This window comes from Cetorhinus maximus, unplaced genomic scaffold (genome assembly GCF_964194155.1).
Source record: "Cetorhinus maximus unplaced genomic scaffold, sCetMax3.hap1.1 HAP1_SCAFFOLD_305, whole genome shotgun sequence".
Classification (NCBI taxonomy): domain Eukaryota; kingdom Metazoa; phylum Chordata; class Chondrichthyes; order Lamniformes; family Cetorhinidae; genus Cetorhinus; species Cetorhinus maximus.
The window spans coordinates 98882-115233 of NW_027596258.1; the positions used below are offsets into that span (position 1 = coordinate 98882).

The 16352-nt window shown below is 45.3% G+C and overlaps 1 protein-coding gene and 1 pseudogene across 1 annotated transcript; one reads left to right on the forward strand and one right to left on the reverse strand.

The window, feature by feature from the left end:
* LOC144673145 (uncharacterized) overlaps nt 1–9315 on the forward strand; it is a 62465-nt pseudogene extending 53150 nt beyond the window's left edge.
* Nucleotides 9316–10639: 1324 nt separating this feature from the next.
* Nucleotides 10640–15518, reverse strand: LOC144673150 (uncharacterized). The gene is made up of 4 exons (XM_078535136.1): nt 15371–15518; nt 14905–15045; nt 13324–13430; nt 10640–11498 (listed from the first exon to the last, which is right to left on the reverse strand). Exon 4 carries the CDS (start codon nt 11415–11417, stop codon nt 11034–11036), a length of 384 nt encoding a protein of 127 aa, XP_078391262.1. The 5' UTR covers nt 11418–11498; nt 13324–13430; nt 14905–15045; nt 15371–15518; the 3' UTR covers nt 10640–11033.
* Between the last annotated feature and the right edge of the window lie 834 nt (nt 15519–16352).

Below are 16352 nucleotides of genomic sequence, written 5' to 3' on the forward strand. Positions count from 1 at the left end.
CTGCAAGGTGATGTTCCACACAGCAGTTACCCAATTGGGATTTAATCTCCTCAATGTAGAGAAAACCGCACTGCGAATAGACAATACTGAATAGCAAGAAGTACAAGTAAATCACTGTGCCCCTTGGAAAGTGTTTGGGGCCTTGGAATGTGGGAAGGGAGGAGGTGGATGGGTGCTGCTGCATCTGCTGTGCATGAATGGAAATAATTCACAGTGATGTTCATAAGAACACAAGAAATAGGAGCAGGGTTGGACCAAAAGGCCCCTTGAGCCTGCTCCACCATTAAATTTTCTTCCAGCTCAACTCCACTTTCCCATCCTATTACCATATCCCTTAGTGCCCAAATATTTATGGATTTCCATCTTGAACATATCAAGATGGAGAACAACAGACTCAGTGCAACTATTAATCTGGGAAATGCACAGACAAGGTGCATGTGTATTACAAATTCACCTCTTCACTGCTTGGTAATCATGTTAAATGAGCTTTACACTGACCCCATGCTGAAATCTAGTCATTCTCTGACAGGTATTCTTAATGGCATAATTAGCAAATTTAGAATGAAAAATACCCTCTGCTTCACTGTGAGAATGAGAGACAACTTTGTAATTGATTCATAATGTCACAGACTGGCTCATTAGATCTGCTCATTTCATCTAATCTTACTTTCAGCTAATGGGAGAATGGCTGAAACAGGGGGTGGTGAATAACAGCTCGAAACCACAGTCCCCTCTCCCACTGCCATAATGATCCTTACAACATACAGGAATTTGGGACAATGTGACTTTGATGCTCAGATTAGCTCTGCCTCCATATTATAGGAAGGAGCGAAGCACTGGGGATGGTGCAAAAAAGATTTACTGGAATGATGCCAGAATTGGAAAATATGTCAAATTCAGAAAGATTTAACAGATTGAAAAGTTTTTCTCTGGAAAAGAAAGTGAGGGATGACTTGACTAAGGCCTTTAAGATAATGAAAGTGGTTGACAGGGTAGACAAGTGGAAGAGTTTTCCACTTGTAGATGGTTGAGAATAAATATACGTTAGTCATCAATAAATCTAATGCACAATTCATTTGCAACTTCTTCAATCAGAGATAAAAGCAGAAAATCATGGAAATACTCAGCACATCCAGGAGAATCTGTGAATTGAGAAATAGAGTTCAGTTTTCACGTCTACTCACTGATGCAGTGCAGTTCTGATGGAAAGTCACAGCCCTGAAATTTAAATACATCTTTCACTCTCCACAGACACTGCCAGATCTGCTGAAAATTCCAATATTTTGTTTTTTTATTTCAGATTTGCAGCACCACCTTTCTCTAACTGTGGTTGAGAATGTACGGCTCATTCTCAGAAGGGTTTGAGATCCCAGTGTGAGCTGAACACTTATGTTGCAAAATCACACCATGAAATCACACCACCTGAATGTGGAAATGGATTCACCTCGTTATTCCATTTTCTGACACAGCAGCACAGTCATACCTGTGGGAGACCATTCAGATACTTCATGTGTGCAACCCTTTGCTCACTGCCCACCAGCTAACACTCCAGTTTTAGAAGGTCAAAGGATTAGATCCACAATTGCTACATTCCAACTGACAAGACAGAGTTTCAGTCGTCAGAATATGGGGAGAAAAATCACTTGTCTGCGCCGCTGCTGAGACTCCAGTGAGTTCATATCTAACTGTCAGGGTTTGATCTGTTGTTAATTACACCCAGGACAGAACTATGGTGGAGGTGCCGTGCACTATGGTTGCCATATCAATATTAATAATTTTATATATTGGCCCTATGGCGCCAATCATCATCGGATCATTAAACATAATTATCTTTACAGAAAAGGCCTTTCAATGGCGGTACGTTTACCCAGGATTCAGTGGGGGGCAGAATGTGCTCTATCCTCACGACAGGCGGTCCTTGCGCAGGCGCAGTAGCTGGCAGTGACTGGTACATGCGCATTGCGATCTCTGACTGAAGCATGCGCAGTCCCATCTGGAGCTGGTGGAAGACGTTGAGAAATGGCGAACACAGGCGAGTAAAAGGAGTCGGTGAGTGGGGAGAGATGGAGGCGGCGGAGTGGGCGGGGAGGCTTCATGAAGACCCTGCGAGGGTCTGAAATCTTGAATAAGAAGCTACTGGTCCTGCGGTTACACCGGACGGAGAGGAGACAATTCCGACCCGCGTCTCCTCTCGGAGACAGGCCCGAGTTAACAACCGCCATCTTCACAGGGGCAATGTGCAGCAGGGCGCATGCGTGGCCATCCTGGTCCAGGTAGCAGGAAGAGAGGATGTTGCGCATTTCTATCCTGGACTGACAGGGATGGATTTTGGAAACTCCTTTTACAGGGGTTTAGAAGGGGAGGATTTACACACAGCAAACTCAAACCAGGAGAAATGTTTGTCTCTTAATTTCTATCTTGGACTGACGGTTAGTGTTTCTGTAAATTTCTGATACTGGATCTTAGAAGTGGAGGGTTGACAGATGGGAAACTCAAATCAAATATCAATTCAGATCTGGCAGAGTCACTCGATTCGTGAGGATCTGAATATCATCGGCCTTTAAATCTGGAAGGTAAACAGTTGGCCTGTCTGTCTGTGGGCAAAGGTTACTTGTAGGAGAAAGAATAATTAACTAGGGAAAGCCAACTTCAATAGGGTGAGAATGGATCTGACGCAGTAAAGTGGAATCAAAGGTTGGCAGGAGAAACTGTAATTGAGGAATGGGCTGCCTTAAAGAGGAAATAGATCAGACATAGTAATGACATATTCTTACAAATGAGGAAGGTATGGCTAACATATCCACAGCTCACTAAATAAGAGAAGAGATTAAGATGAAGATGAATAAGTCTGCTAACAGAGATATCAGGTGGCTAATACAACCGAGAGACAGGATAAAGAAAGAATATTCAGAGAGAAATTGGAAAAAGAAAGTAAGAGAAGCAAAGAGAGAGTATGAGAAGAAACTGGCAGCTAACATGGAAGGAAATCAAAACGCTTTCTCTGGCTTATACCTAGTAACAGGCCGGTAAAAGGAGACAGGGGCTGATAAGGGATTTAAAAAAAGGTGATTTACCCATTGGCACAGGGGGCATGGATGAGGTATAAATGAATATTTGGCATCTGTCTTTACCAAAGAAGATGATGCTGCACAGGTCATGGTTAAAGAGGAGGTAGTTCAAACACTTGTGATGTTTAATATCGATAAGGAGAAGGTATTATATAGGTTGTCTGATAAAGTTGACAAGGCACCAGGATTGGATGAGATGTATCCAAGGATACTGAGGGAATTCAGAGTGGAAATTGTGGAGGCACTGACCATATTATTCCAATCTTCTTCAGACCCATGAGTGGTGACAGAGGACAGGAGAATTGCAAATCATACACCTTTGTTCAAAAAGGGTGTAATGATCAGCCCAGCAATTACCAGACCAGTCAGTTTATCCTTGGGAGTGATATTTCTGGACAAAATTAATAGTCACTTAAGCAAATGTGGGCTAATTCAGGAAAGCCAGCACAAGTTTATTAAGGGAAAATCATGTTAAACTAACTTGCTTAAGGTTTTTCAAGAGTTAACAGTGTGGTTGATGAGGGTAATGCTGTTAATGTGGTGTACATGTTCTTCCAAATGGCATTAGGTAAAGTGCCACATAACAGACTTGTGAGCAAAGTTATAGCTCACAGAACAAAATGGGCAGCAGCAACAATGGTACAAAATTAACTGAGTGACAGGAAACAGAGAGTAATGATTTTTCAGAATGGAGGAAGGTTGAAAGTGGATTTCCACAGGAGTCAGTGTTAGGACTCCTGCTCCTATGACCTAGACCTTAGTGTTCAGGCAGAATTTTGAAATTTATGGGCACAGACTGTGTAGAAGGTCCTTTCTCTGGTGGACCTTAGTGAACCAGTTGAGTTTTTGTGACAATCCAGCATCTTTCGTGATCACTTTTTCCTCGTGCCGGCCCCACAAATTCCCAGATTCATTCAGCTCAGTTTCACAACCTGCCTTTGTGTTTTTGTGGGTGTTCTCTCACTGCCTCTTTCTGTTTTAAATCAATTCCACAGGATATTAGAAGGAGAGGATTTGCAGTCAGGAAACTGAAACCAAACATCACATCAGGATCTCGTGGAGTTCCACAGTTTATCGTAACCTGAATGTCATCGGATTTTGAACATGGAAGGAAAAAGCACCGTTCACAGCGGGGAGAAACCGTACGTGTTCTGTGTGTGGACGCGGCTTCAGCCAATCATCTAATCTGGCAGGACATAAATGCATTCCCAACAGGGAGAAACCGTGGAAGTGTGGGGACTGTGGGAAGGGATTCAATTGAATGGAAAGACATCAGTGCAGTCAAACAGCAGAGAGACCGTTCATCTGCTCCGACTGTGGGAAGGGATTCACTCGTTCATCCTACCTACTGAAACACCAGCGAGTTCACACTGACGAGAGACCTTTTAAATGCTTGGACTGTGGGAAGTGCTACAAAAGTTCCTGGGAACTGATGTCCCATCAACGTGTTCACACTGACGAGAGACTGTTCAGCTGCTCTCACTGTGGGACTGGGTTCAGGCGATCAACTCATCTGACTGTGCACCAACGAATTCACACTGGGGAGAAGCCATTTATCTGTTCCAAGTGTGGGAAGGGATTCACTCAGTTATCCAACCTGCTGAGACACCAGCATGGTCACACTGGAGAGAGGCATTTCACCTGTTCAGAATGTGGGAAGGGATTCACTGATTCATCCCATCTGTTGACGCACCAGCGAGTTCACAGTGACGAGAGACCATTCAGGTGCTCTCACTGTGGGACTGGGTTCAGGCGATCAGCTAATCTTATTTCACACCAGCGAGTTCACACTGGGGAGAGGCCTTTCACCTGCTCTGTGTGTGGGAAGGGATTTACTCAATCATCCAACCCTCTGAGACACCAGCAAGTTCACACTGGGGAGAGACCGTTCACCTGCTTTGAGTGTGGGAAAGGTTTCACTCAGTCATCCAACCTTCTGAGACACCAGCGAGTTCACGAGTAACTACAGTGATTGAGTTTTGCAACTGAACCATGTTTCACTGGGGTCTGTTTCTGCTGATGTTCGTAAACTCCAGCCCAGTTATAGGTGTTAATGTTCTGGATAAAAATAAAATCAATAAGCTTTCTATTAAATAGATGATGTTGAATCTTTTTACTATCCCTAAGACATTAGTTCCTTTTGAAGGGCTCTCCCTCTCCCCTATCTCCTCCATCCTCCCCTCCAGCAACAAGTGTGAGGAGCTCATGGAGCTTCTTTGTCACTAAGATTGAGACAATCCGATCAGCTGCCTCTGCTGCTTTCTTCCCTTCCACTAGCCCATCGGGACAAACTTTCTCTAAAGATCCCCCATGTCTGAGCTCTGAACCCATATCTTTCTCCAGTTTCTCTCCCATCTCCCCTTCCTGCCCTCTCAGAGCTCACTTTGCCCATGAGACCCACCTCCTGCTCCATCAACCCTATTCCCACTGAACTGCTGATCACCCATTTTCCCCATGTTCACTGATATTAACGGTTCTCTCCTGGTACTGCCCATCTCTCCTTCAAATCTGCCATCATCACCTGTCCTCAATAAAACCAACACTTGACCCCACGATCCTATTAACTCCCGCTCCAGCTCCCACCTCCTTTCGCTCTCCAAAATCCTGATCACCTCCCAAACCCATACTCACATTTCCCAGAACTCCATGTTTAAATCCCTCCAATAAGATCTCTGTCTCTGTCACGGGATCGAAACAGCTCTTCCCAAAGTCACCAATGACACCCGATGTGAATGTGACAAAGGAAAACTCCCTCATTGTCCTTCTCGGCCTGTCTGCAGCCTCGAACAACGTGGACCAAACCGTCCTCCTCCAACGCCTCTGCACTGGTGGCCAGCTGGGTGGGACATGATGAAACAATGTACAAACTATTCAAGGGCTGACTGACTTCAAGAAATAACCGGTCAGACAGAGAATGTCACCGTTAAACAAGGAGAGTCCGTGGTTTCAGTGAATGAACCGACAGAAGGGTGTTGTGGAGAATCTAAAACACTCGACATGAGTCAGCTGTGTGATGGAAAAGCAACATTAACGACAAATATGGGGATACAGGAGAGCTCCAAAGACATCTCATCGATACAAGTTTCTCCCGTACGTTTGGAGTATTTTGTAGACATTACAGCATTGATCATGATTACAGAATGAACCGTGTGCCCTTGTTTATAATTTCGATCCTGTACGTTCATGCCTATGTAGAAATGGTCTGCACCCATAGCTGGTTCCTCTGTTACTCCCCTCCCACCCCACACCACAAGTGCACTTCCTCTGACCTTTTTGACTTTCTAGTTCCTTCTCACTGTCTCCCTTTCCATCAAAAATCAGCAAATTGTTAAAAAAATCAATGTAAAAATAATGTCCAACCTTGTAATCCTGACATTAGCAAGAAGTCACCTTATGTCCCCGTTGGACATCTGTCCATTCGACCATACCCTAATCCTTCTGTTAGTCCTAAATTAATTATGTCAGCCAGGCTAAGCAGAATTAATAACTTGAAGCATGTATGTGTTAATGACGCATTCCCCCCTTTCAAGGGTTAGGACAGGTTAGGAAGAAGGTTCATATTGTCATCATTCAGAACAACCCAGATTACAAAGGAACAGCTGATCTCAAAGACAACCTCTTGTAGTGTGTGTGGAGGAGGTGTGCTGAATCGGGTTTAAATGGGTTAAATGATATATGTTTTCTATATTAGACAATCACATTAAAATCTGGAACTCAGATGGGGATATGGATTTGTGTTAGGTGGGAAGAACTGGATCAGTGTATTACTCCAGGAAGCCTAATGATCAGAGGGACAGTATTTCAGAACTGATTCCTGTGATAGCAGCAATCCCATTGCTCTCTGTGAAAAAGACCAATGGAAATATTTAAAGTGCAAACCATAGGCGTGTTGGAGGATGTTGTACACAAGGAATTTGTGAACTATCTGAGGATAATAGTGAGGGGAAAGGAATGGATCTGGAAAGCAGCAGACACTTCATGTTGCTCCAGGAGAAGTGGGGCCTGGTTGTATAGGTGTCAGGCTTTACACAGCACATGGTCAGCCTGTGGTTTCACCCTGGATGTAAGATCTCCGAATCGTACCATTCACACCACTGGATGGGATTCTCAGGAGCCATGTTGTCTGCTTGGAGAGGAAGGTTTGTGTTATAGCTAATGAGAAGTAGCACAGACAACCACACACAGAGACCTACACACACTCAGACAACCTCTCCACACCCATACACTTTTACACACACTTCCACACTCAGGGATACACCCGCACCCATTCAAACAGACACATGAGGACACATTCTATCTTATCAGGTGGACAACACCGACCAAAGTGACTAATACTGGGGATAAAGTATTGGTGCCTGTGAAGAACACTGTTTTTGGCACATTCAAGTCAACATCACCCTCCATAGCCCGTGAGCGGTTTTGACCATCCAATCTCACCCCTTTCTCTGAACATTAAATCTACATTGAACAACATCTGGGACAGAGGCTACAACACAATTAGAACAATGAGCTGTCTTTTGCCAGTGACAGTGGGAGGTAGTGTAAATTTCAGAACAACATCCTGGATAATTACAGCCTCTAATTTCCTCTTGGAATGACTTATAATGTCAATTCCTCTCATGTTGATGGTCTGTTTGATGAGAGAATTCTGAGACAGGTCACATGGGGAAAGAATATAATGTTGTTTTGACTCTGTATCCAATATTCCCCTGAGTTTGTTCATTGCTGCCCCAATGTCCTGAGACATGTTCCTATGTTCAAAAAGAACTAATTTGTATCAGCAATATTAAAAAAGACTCAATACACCATGTGTTTAACACAAATCTGATTCATCTGATCGTTTTCCAAGATAGAAACCCCTATAACTGGGCTGGAGTTTATTAACATCAGCAGAAACAGACCCCAATGAACATGGTTCAAGCCTGCATGTGATTCACAGCAAAATCCAATCACTTGTTAATTGTGAACTCGCTGGTGTTTCAGCAGGTTAGTGACTGAGTGAATCCTTTCCCACACTCGGAGCAGCTGAACGGCCTCTCTCCAGTGTGAACTCGCTGATGTATAGTGAGTTGAGATGACCATCTGAACCCAGTCCCACAGTGAGAGCACCTGAACGGTCTCTCGTCAGTGTGAACACGTTCATGGTGCATCAGTTCACTGGAACTTTTAAAGCACTTTTCACAGTCTGGGCATTTAAGAGGTCTTTCATCAGTGTGAATTCGTTGATGTGTCTGTAGGTGGGATGACTGAGTAAATCTCTTCCCACACTCAGAGCAGCTGAACAACTTCTCTCCAGTGTGAACCTGCTGGTGTCTCACCAGGTTGTTTGAAGGGGTGAATCTTTTCCCACACTCGGAGCAGCTGAATGGCCTCCCCTCAGTGTGAGTTTGTTTGTGTCTCAGCAGGGTGGATAACTGAGTGAATCCCTTCCCACACTCCGTACAGGTGAATGGCCTCTCCCTAGTGTGAATGTGCTGGTGTATTGTGAGTTCTGATAAATATATGCTTTCTTTACCACCTGATCCACCTGTCCTGCCACCTTCAGGCACCAGTGGACATGGACTCCGAGGTCTCTCACTTTTTCTACCCCTCCCAATATTCTCCTGTTTATTGTGTATTCTCCAGCTTTGTTTGCCCTCTCCAAATGCATTAGCATGAATTATCTTTCTCTTTTACAGCTGATTTAAAGTTGCAGATTTTGCTAAAAGTTTAAATTGGGGTTGATATTCAAAGTTAACTATTTAACTGCAGCAACAACTTCAGCTGGGAGCCAGTGAATTAAGAGGAAAGATCCCAGACAGCGGTTCTTCAAGGTACACTGCAGGCCTGACAGCTCAATCAGCTCCACTCTCAGCTCAGGAGAGCTCAACAACTCCACATCCTGTCCACAGGGGAGATCTCCTGGTGCAGTGGGACCAACATTCGTGCTTTAACTAACACCCCACCAAAAAAACTAGTTTAATCAGTTAATCTGATTGCTGTTTGTGGAATCTTACTGTGCACAAACTGGCTGTCAAGAAACAGGAACAACTAAAATAAAACATCCCAAGGTGCTTCAGAGGAGTTTCATAAAGAAAAAACTGACAAGTCACATAGGGAGATATTAGGGCCAATGGACAAAGCCGTGATTGAAGAGGTAGATTTTAACCAACATCTTTAATCAGCAGAGGGAGGTGGAGGGGTGGAGAAGTTGAGGGAGAGAATTTCAAAGCTTCACACCTAGGCACGGCCATCAGTGGTGGAGTAATTAAAATCAGGGATGCCAAAGAGGCCAGGAGGATGAGTGCTGAAATCTAGGAGGGTTGTAGTACTGCAGATTAGACAGATAGAGAGGTATGAGGCCATGGAGGGATTTGAAACAAGTATGCAATTTTAAAATGGAGACATTGCTTGACCAGGAGCCAATGTGGGTCAATGAGCACAGGGGTGATGGGTGAACGTAATTTGAGGTGAGAACACACAGGCACAGAGTTTTTGATGATCTCATGATTCCGTGTGGGACAGGGTGAATGTGAGAGCCTGGCCAGGAACGTATTGGAATCATCAGGTCTAAAGGTAACACAGACATGGATGAGAGTTTGAGCAGCAGATGAGCTGGGGGTGGGGTGGAGACAGGCGATGTTATGGAGATTGAAATATCTGGTGTTAGTGATGGTGTGGATATGTGGTCAGAAACTCATCTTGGAGTCAAATATGACACCAAGATTGTGAACAGTGTGGTTCAGCCTCAGACAGTTCCCAGGGAGAGGGATGGACTCGGTAGTTAGGGAACGGAATTTGTAGTGGTGACCGAAGACAATGGCTTTGGTCTTCCCAATTTTTAATTGGTGGAAATTTCTGCTTATCCAGTACTGGATGTGAGATAAGCAGTTGGATAATTTAGTAACAGTGGAGGAATGGAGAGGGATGTTGGTGAGGTAGAGCTGGGTGTTGTCAGTGTACATGTGAAAACTAACACGGTGCTTCTGGATGATGTCACCGAGTGGCAGCATGTAGATGGGAAATAGGAGGGGCCAAGGATAGATCCTTGGAGGACACCAAGTACAAGGACATTGGAGAGGAAAGGGAGGTTGGAGATGGGGCAGTAGTTTGTGAAGACAATGGGGGATCAGAGGTTTTTTTAGGATGGGTGATGACGATGCATTGAAAGGTGAAGAGGGACAGTCCCAGGAGAGAGAGAGAGAACCATTAACAATATCAGCTACATGGAGAAATTAGATAATCAGCAGTTTAGTGGGAACAGGATCGATGGGGCAGGAGCTGGGTCTCATGGACAAGATGAGCGCTGAGAGGGCAGGAGGGGAGATGAGAGAGAAACTGGAGGAAGATGCGAGTTCAGGGTTCAGACAAGGGGGATCTTTACAGACAGTTTGTCCCGGTGGGCTAGTGAAAGGGAGATAAGCAGCAGAGGCAGCTGATCGGATTGTCTCAATCTGAGTGACAAAGAAGCTCCATGAGCTCCTCACACTTGTTGTTGGAGGTGAGGGTGGAGAAGGCAGGAGAGAGGGAGGGTCCTTCAACATGAACTAACTTGTGTTAGAGCCACTAAAAAGATACAACTCACTGTATTTCATACAAAGCTGATTTATTTGACTTAATCATATGATATACTTTTTTAATATTAACACCTATAACTGGGCTGAAATTTACTAACATCAGCAGAAACAGACCCCAATGTACATGGTTCAGTCCTGGATGTGACTAACAGCAAAATCTAATCAATGTTCTGAGTTACTTGTGAACTTGCTGGTGTCTCAGCAGGCTGGATCACCGAGTGAATCCCTTCACACACTTGGAGCAGGTGAACGGTCTCTCCCCAGTGTGAGTTCACTGGTGTACAGTGAGTTGAGATGATTCCCTGAACCCAGTCCCACAGTGAGAGCAACTGAATGGTCTCTCGTCAGTGTGAACACGTTGATGGTCTGTCAGGTTCCCGGAGCTTTTGTAGCATTTCCCACAGCCTGGTCATTTAAAAGGTCTCTTGTCAGTGCGAACTCGCTGATGTCTCAGCAGATGCGATAATTGAATGAATCCCTTCCCACACTGGGAGCAGGTGAACGGTCTCTCCCCTGTGTGAAGTTGCTGGTGTTGATGCAGCCCTGATGATCGGGTGAACTCCTGCCCACACTCGGGACAGGTGAACGGCTTCTCCCCAGTGTGAACTCGCTGGTGTCTCAGCAGGCTGGACGATCGAGCGAATCCCTTCCCACATAAGGAACAGGTGAACGGCCTCTCCCCAGTGTGACTGTGTCGATGAGTTTCCAGCTCAGACGGGAATCTGAATCCCATTCCACAATCCCCACATTTCCACGGTGTCTCCCCACTGTGAACGGTGCTTTGTCCGTCCATGTTCAATAGGGCGACTCCGTCAGATCCTGATGTGATGTTTGGTTTCAGTTTCCCGACTGCAAATCCTCCCCTTCGAATCCCCTGTGAAATTGATTTAAAACAGAAAAAGGGAGTGAGAGAGAACCCACAAAAACACAAAGGCAGGTTGTGAAATTGAGCTGAATGAATCTGGTCATTTGTGGGGCCGGCACGAGGAAAAAGTGACCATGAAAACTGCTGGATTGTCATAAAAACCCAACTGGTTCACTAATGTCCTTCAGCGAAGGGAACCTGCCACCCAGTCTGGGCCTACGCAAGACTCTGGTCTCTTTTAGGAGCATAAGTAGTGATCAAGAGAAGCCCTGACACCCAGTCGAGCCTGCTCCACCATTCAATACGATCGTGGCTGAATTTGGGCTTCAACTGCACTCTCCCGCCCACTCCCCATATCCCTCGACTCCCTGAGAGACCAAAAATCTCCCCATCTCAGCCTGAAATATATTCAATGATGGAGCATCCACAACTCGCTGGGCTGGAGAATTCTATGCGACAGAGAGAGAAAGAGAGAGAAGGGGAGTGGGAGAGGCAGAGAGAGAAGGGGAGTGGGAGATGTAGGGAGAGAAGGGGAGTGGGAGAGGCAGAGAGAGAAGGGGAGTGGGAGAGGCAGGGAGAGAAGGGGAGTGGGAGAGGCAGAGAGAGAATGGGAGTGGGAGAGGCAGGGAGAGAAGGGGAGTGGGAGAGGCAGAGAGAGAAGGGGAGTGGGAGGGGCAGAGAGAGAAGGGGAGTGGGTGAGGTAGGGTGAGAAGGGGAGTGGGAGAGGCAGAGAGAGAAGGGGAGTGGGAAAGGTAGGGGATGAGGAGAGGGTTGTTATAGATCTACAACTAAACCAGAACTTTGACAAAACTTCCCAAACCCTCAACCTCCACCACCTAGAATGACCAGAGTAACAGGTGTTTGTGAACACCATCACCTCCAAGTTCCCCTCCAAGTCACACACCGTCCTGGCTTGTCTGACATCCAGTACTGGATGTACAGAAATTTCCTCTGTTCAAATATTGGGAAGACTGAAGTCATTGTCTTCAGTTCCCACTACAAACTCCACTTCCTATCCACCAACTCCATCCCTCTCCCTGACAACTGTCTGAGGCTGAACCAGACTGTTCACAACCATGGCGAAATATTTCATCCCAAGATGAGCTTCCAACCACATATCCACATCATCATCAAGACTGCCTATTTCCGCCTCAGTAACATCGCCCGACTCCAGCCCAGTCTCAGCTCATCTGCTGCTGAAACTCTCATCCATTCCTTTGTTATCGCTAGACTTAACTTTCCTAACACACTCCCGGCCGGCCTCCCACATTCAACCTCCCTGTAATCTTGAGGTCATCCAAAACTCTGCTACCCATGCGCTTACTCGCACCAAGTCTTGTTCACCCATCACCCCTGTGCTCACTGGCCTACAAAGGCTCCAGGATAAGAAGCAAAATTTTTAATTTCTCATCCGTATTTTCAAATCCCTCCAGGGTCTCACCCTCCCTATCTCTGTAATCCAGCCTCACAACCCTCTGAGGTATCTCAGCTCCTCTAATTCCGGCCTCCTCAGAATTCCTGATTTTAATCGCTCCACCATTGGTGACCATTCTTTCATTTGCCTTGGCCACAAGCTCTGGAATTTCCTCCCTAAACTTCTCCACCTCTTTTTCTCCCCTTTCAGATGCTCCTTAAAACCGACCCATTTGACCAAGCTTTTGGTCACCTGCTGTAATATCTCCTCATGTGGCTCAGTGTCAAACCTTGTTTTGCAACATTTCTGTGAAATGCCTTGGAATATTGTCTTACATTGAAAGTGCGACATAAATACAATAATTTGTCATATATCACTGTTCCTTCAATATCACTGCGTGAATAACCTGTAACTCCTTACCTAACAGCATTGTGGGAGCACCTTCACCACACGGACTGCAGCGGTTCAAGAAGATCAAACATCATCTTCTCCACAGGCAACTGGGGATTGGCAATATTTGGTGGTATCTGTGGAGAGAGAAACAGAGTTAACATTTCAGGCCATGCAGAATGAATTACAGAGAATAAAAATTACACAGAATTTGATGGTCAATATAAGCTCAGAGGTGGAAGAGAAATGGACTATAGCACAGGAAAAACAATTCCTGACTATGAAAGATGGGAATGTAAAGCTGGGAAGTCATCAGCACATGGTCAGGGTTGGGGAGCGATGTAAACTTCATTTAGACACTGTCCGCAGAAGTAACAGTAAAATCCCAAATGGAGCTAAAATACACCCATTATTAGAGACAGAGGAAGTTAGACAATGGCAGAGAGGTGATCAGGGAGGGCAGAGGTGAAACAGAGGAATGGATGAACATGGATTTGGATCCACAGTAAAGAAGTCACACCAGCCCCTGAGGCATGAAACCTCTTACAGATAACAGAGCACAGCACGAAAGGTCTCGATTGTAGATGAATGGTCAAAAACATGCAGCTCTGAAATAAGTTCAGAGTTTGCAATGTTAAACTCTCCTGCTGGATCCTGCAGCTAGAAATATATCAGAAGCACTGGAGTCAGAGAAAAATCTCCCAGTTGAGGAAATACCTGGGGAGCGGGTTGATGTCACCATGTAATTGTCGATGTGTGATGATGTCACAGTGTAACTGTCAAAGTGTGATGATGTCACAGACACAGAACATCTGGATCTGTGCAAACCAGTGATCACCACACATTATGGAGGATGTGGAGGGTCCTTGAGAGGGGGAAGAGGAGATTTACCAGAATGGGTCGAGGGATGAGGAACGTTGTAAGGTTAGTTTGGAGAAACTGGGGTTGTTCTCCTTGGAAGAAAGTAGATTGAGGGAAGATTTGATAGAGGTGTACCAGTTTACAATTGGCTTACATAACGTAGTTAAAGCAAAGCTGTTCACAGTATCTGATTGTAAAAGGATTACAGGACTACAAATTTAAGAGATTACAGATTTAAGATTTGGGCAAGATCTACAGGGAGCATGTGAGGAAAAATTTTTACACAGTGAGTGGCAATGACCTGGAACTCAATGCTTATCCTGAGAGGCCGATAACATCAAGTTCCAATGAATCAAGTAATTCTGTCAGATTTTAATGTGATGTTTGGTTTCTGTTTCCAATCTGCAAATCCTTCCCATTTATTATACCAGGATGTTGCCTGGGATGAAACATTTAAGTTGTGAAGAGAGGTTGGATAGACTTGGGTTGTTTTTGTTGGAGCAGAGAAGACTGAGTGGCGACCTGATCGAGGTGAACAAGATTATGAGGGGCATGGACAGGGTGGATAGGGAGCAACTGTTCCCCTTAGTTGAAGGGTCAGTCACAAGGGGACATAAATTCAAAGTGAGGGGCAGGAGGTTTAGGGGGACTGTGAGGAAAAACCTTTTTACCCAGAGGGTGGTGACGGTCTGGAATGAGCTGCCTGCGAGGGTGGTGGAGGCAGGTTGCCTGACATCCTTTAAAAAGTACCTGGATGAGCAGTTGGCACGTCAGAACATTCAAGGCTATGGGCCAAGTGCTGGTAAATGCGATTAGGTAGGTAGGTCAGGTGCTTCTCACGTGTCGGTGCAGACTCGATGGGCCGAATGGCCTCTTCAGCACTGTGTGATTCTGTGAAAAAGTAGTTTACAAACAATCCATCACTGTTAATCCCCGACATAAATTGAGAAGAGACAAACATTTCTCTTGGCTTGAGTTTGCTGTGTGTGAATCATCCCCTTCTAACCCCCTGTAAAAGGAGTTTTCAAAATCTATCCCTGTCAGTTCAGGGCAGAAATGCACAATATTCTCTCCTCCTGCGACCTGGACCAGGATGACCGCGCATGCGCCCTGCTGCACATTGCCCCCTATAAAGATGGCGGCCGTTACCTCGGGCCTGGCGAGGGGAGAAATCCAGACTTTTCCGGCCCGTTCTCTGCAAACACAAGACTGGTACCTTGTTATTTGGGGTCTGCGGCCTGCACTGTGTCTTTATGAAGCCTCCCTGCCCACTCCGTTGGCTCCATTCCTTCTCACATACCCACTAACTATGTTAGTTTGCTCCAGTCGACATTCTCCCAGCCGCTCTGAGCAGGTTCAGTCACAAACCAGCACTGCGCATGCTCCTGAAACTGACCGCATTGCGCACGCTCCAAGCACATACAACAATGCGCATGTGCGAGGAACTGTTGTTGTGCGAATAGGGCACATTCTGTCCCGCAACGAATGCTGGGTGACCGCTCCGCCATTGAAGGGCGAAAATGTAGGATCGAAACCTATGTCCTGTAATCAGATACGATGGGTGCCATTGGGGAAAGGCATAAAATTATTGAATCAATTGATACAGCGACCAAATTGCTCTGGGCTCCACCATAATTCTCTCCTGGGTGTAATGAACAGCTGAACAAGCCCCTAGAGTTAGATCTGAACTCAGCGGAATCTCAGCAGATGGGATGAGTTGGTGGCTTTCAAACTGTCTGTTGCCAGTAGCAATCCTCTGATTGAGGATCAAATCCTTTGATCCTTTAAAGATGAAGTGTTTACATGTGAGCAAACTGAATAAAGCCCTTTGCACACGCGAAGTATCTGAATGGCCTCCCACCGGTGTAATGGAGCTATTAATGTACTTAATATTTTGGAAAATACTTTTCTTTTAAAATAGAGGTTTAGTCTGTGGGTGTGTCTTATTTGGATTAAAGCCAGCTAGCCTGGGTGCTTTGATTTGTGCTAGTTTTGAAATGTAAGAGGAATAATGTGCATTTGCATTTTTTAATAGAGCATTCAAGAAGTAGAGTGAAAACGGACACCTGCCTAGCAGCTATCAAGCAATATATTTATATTTTTTAATAAAATTGGTATTATGAAAGGACTTTCATTGTTTAAATGTGGTGTTCAAAGAGGCTGGTGGGAAAATGAGAATTTGCATTCAATCAGTGATA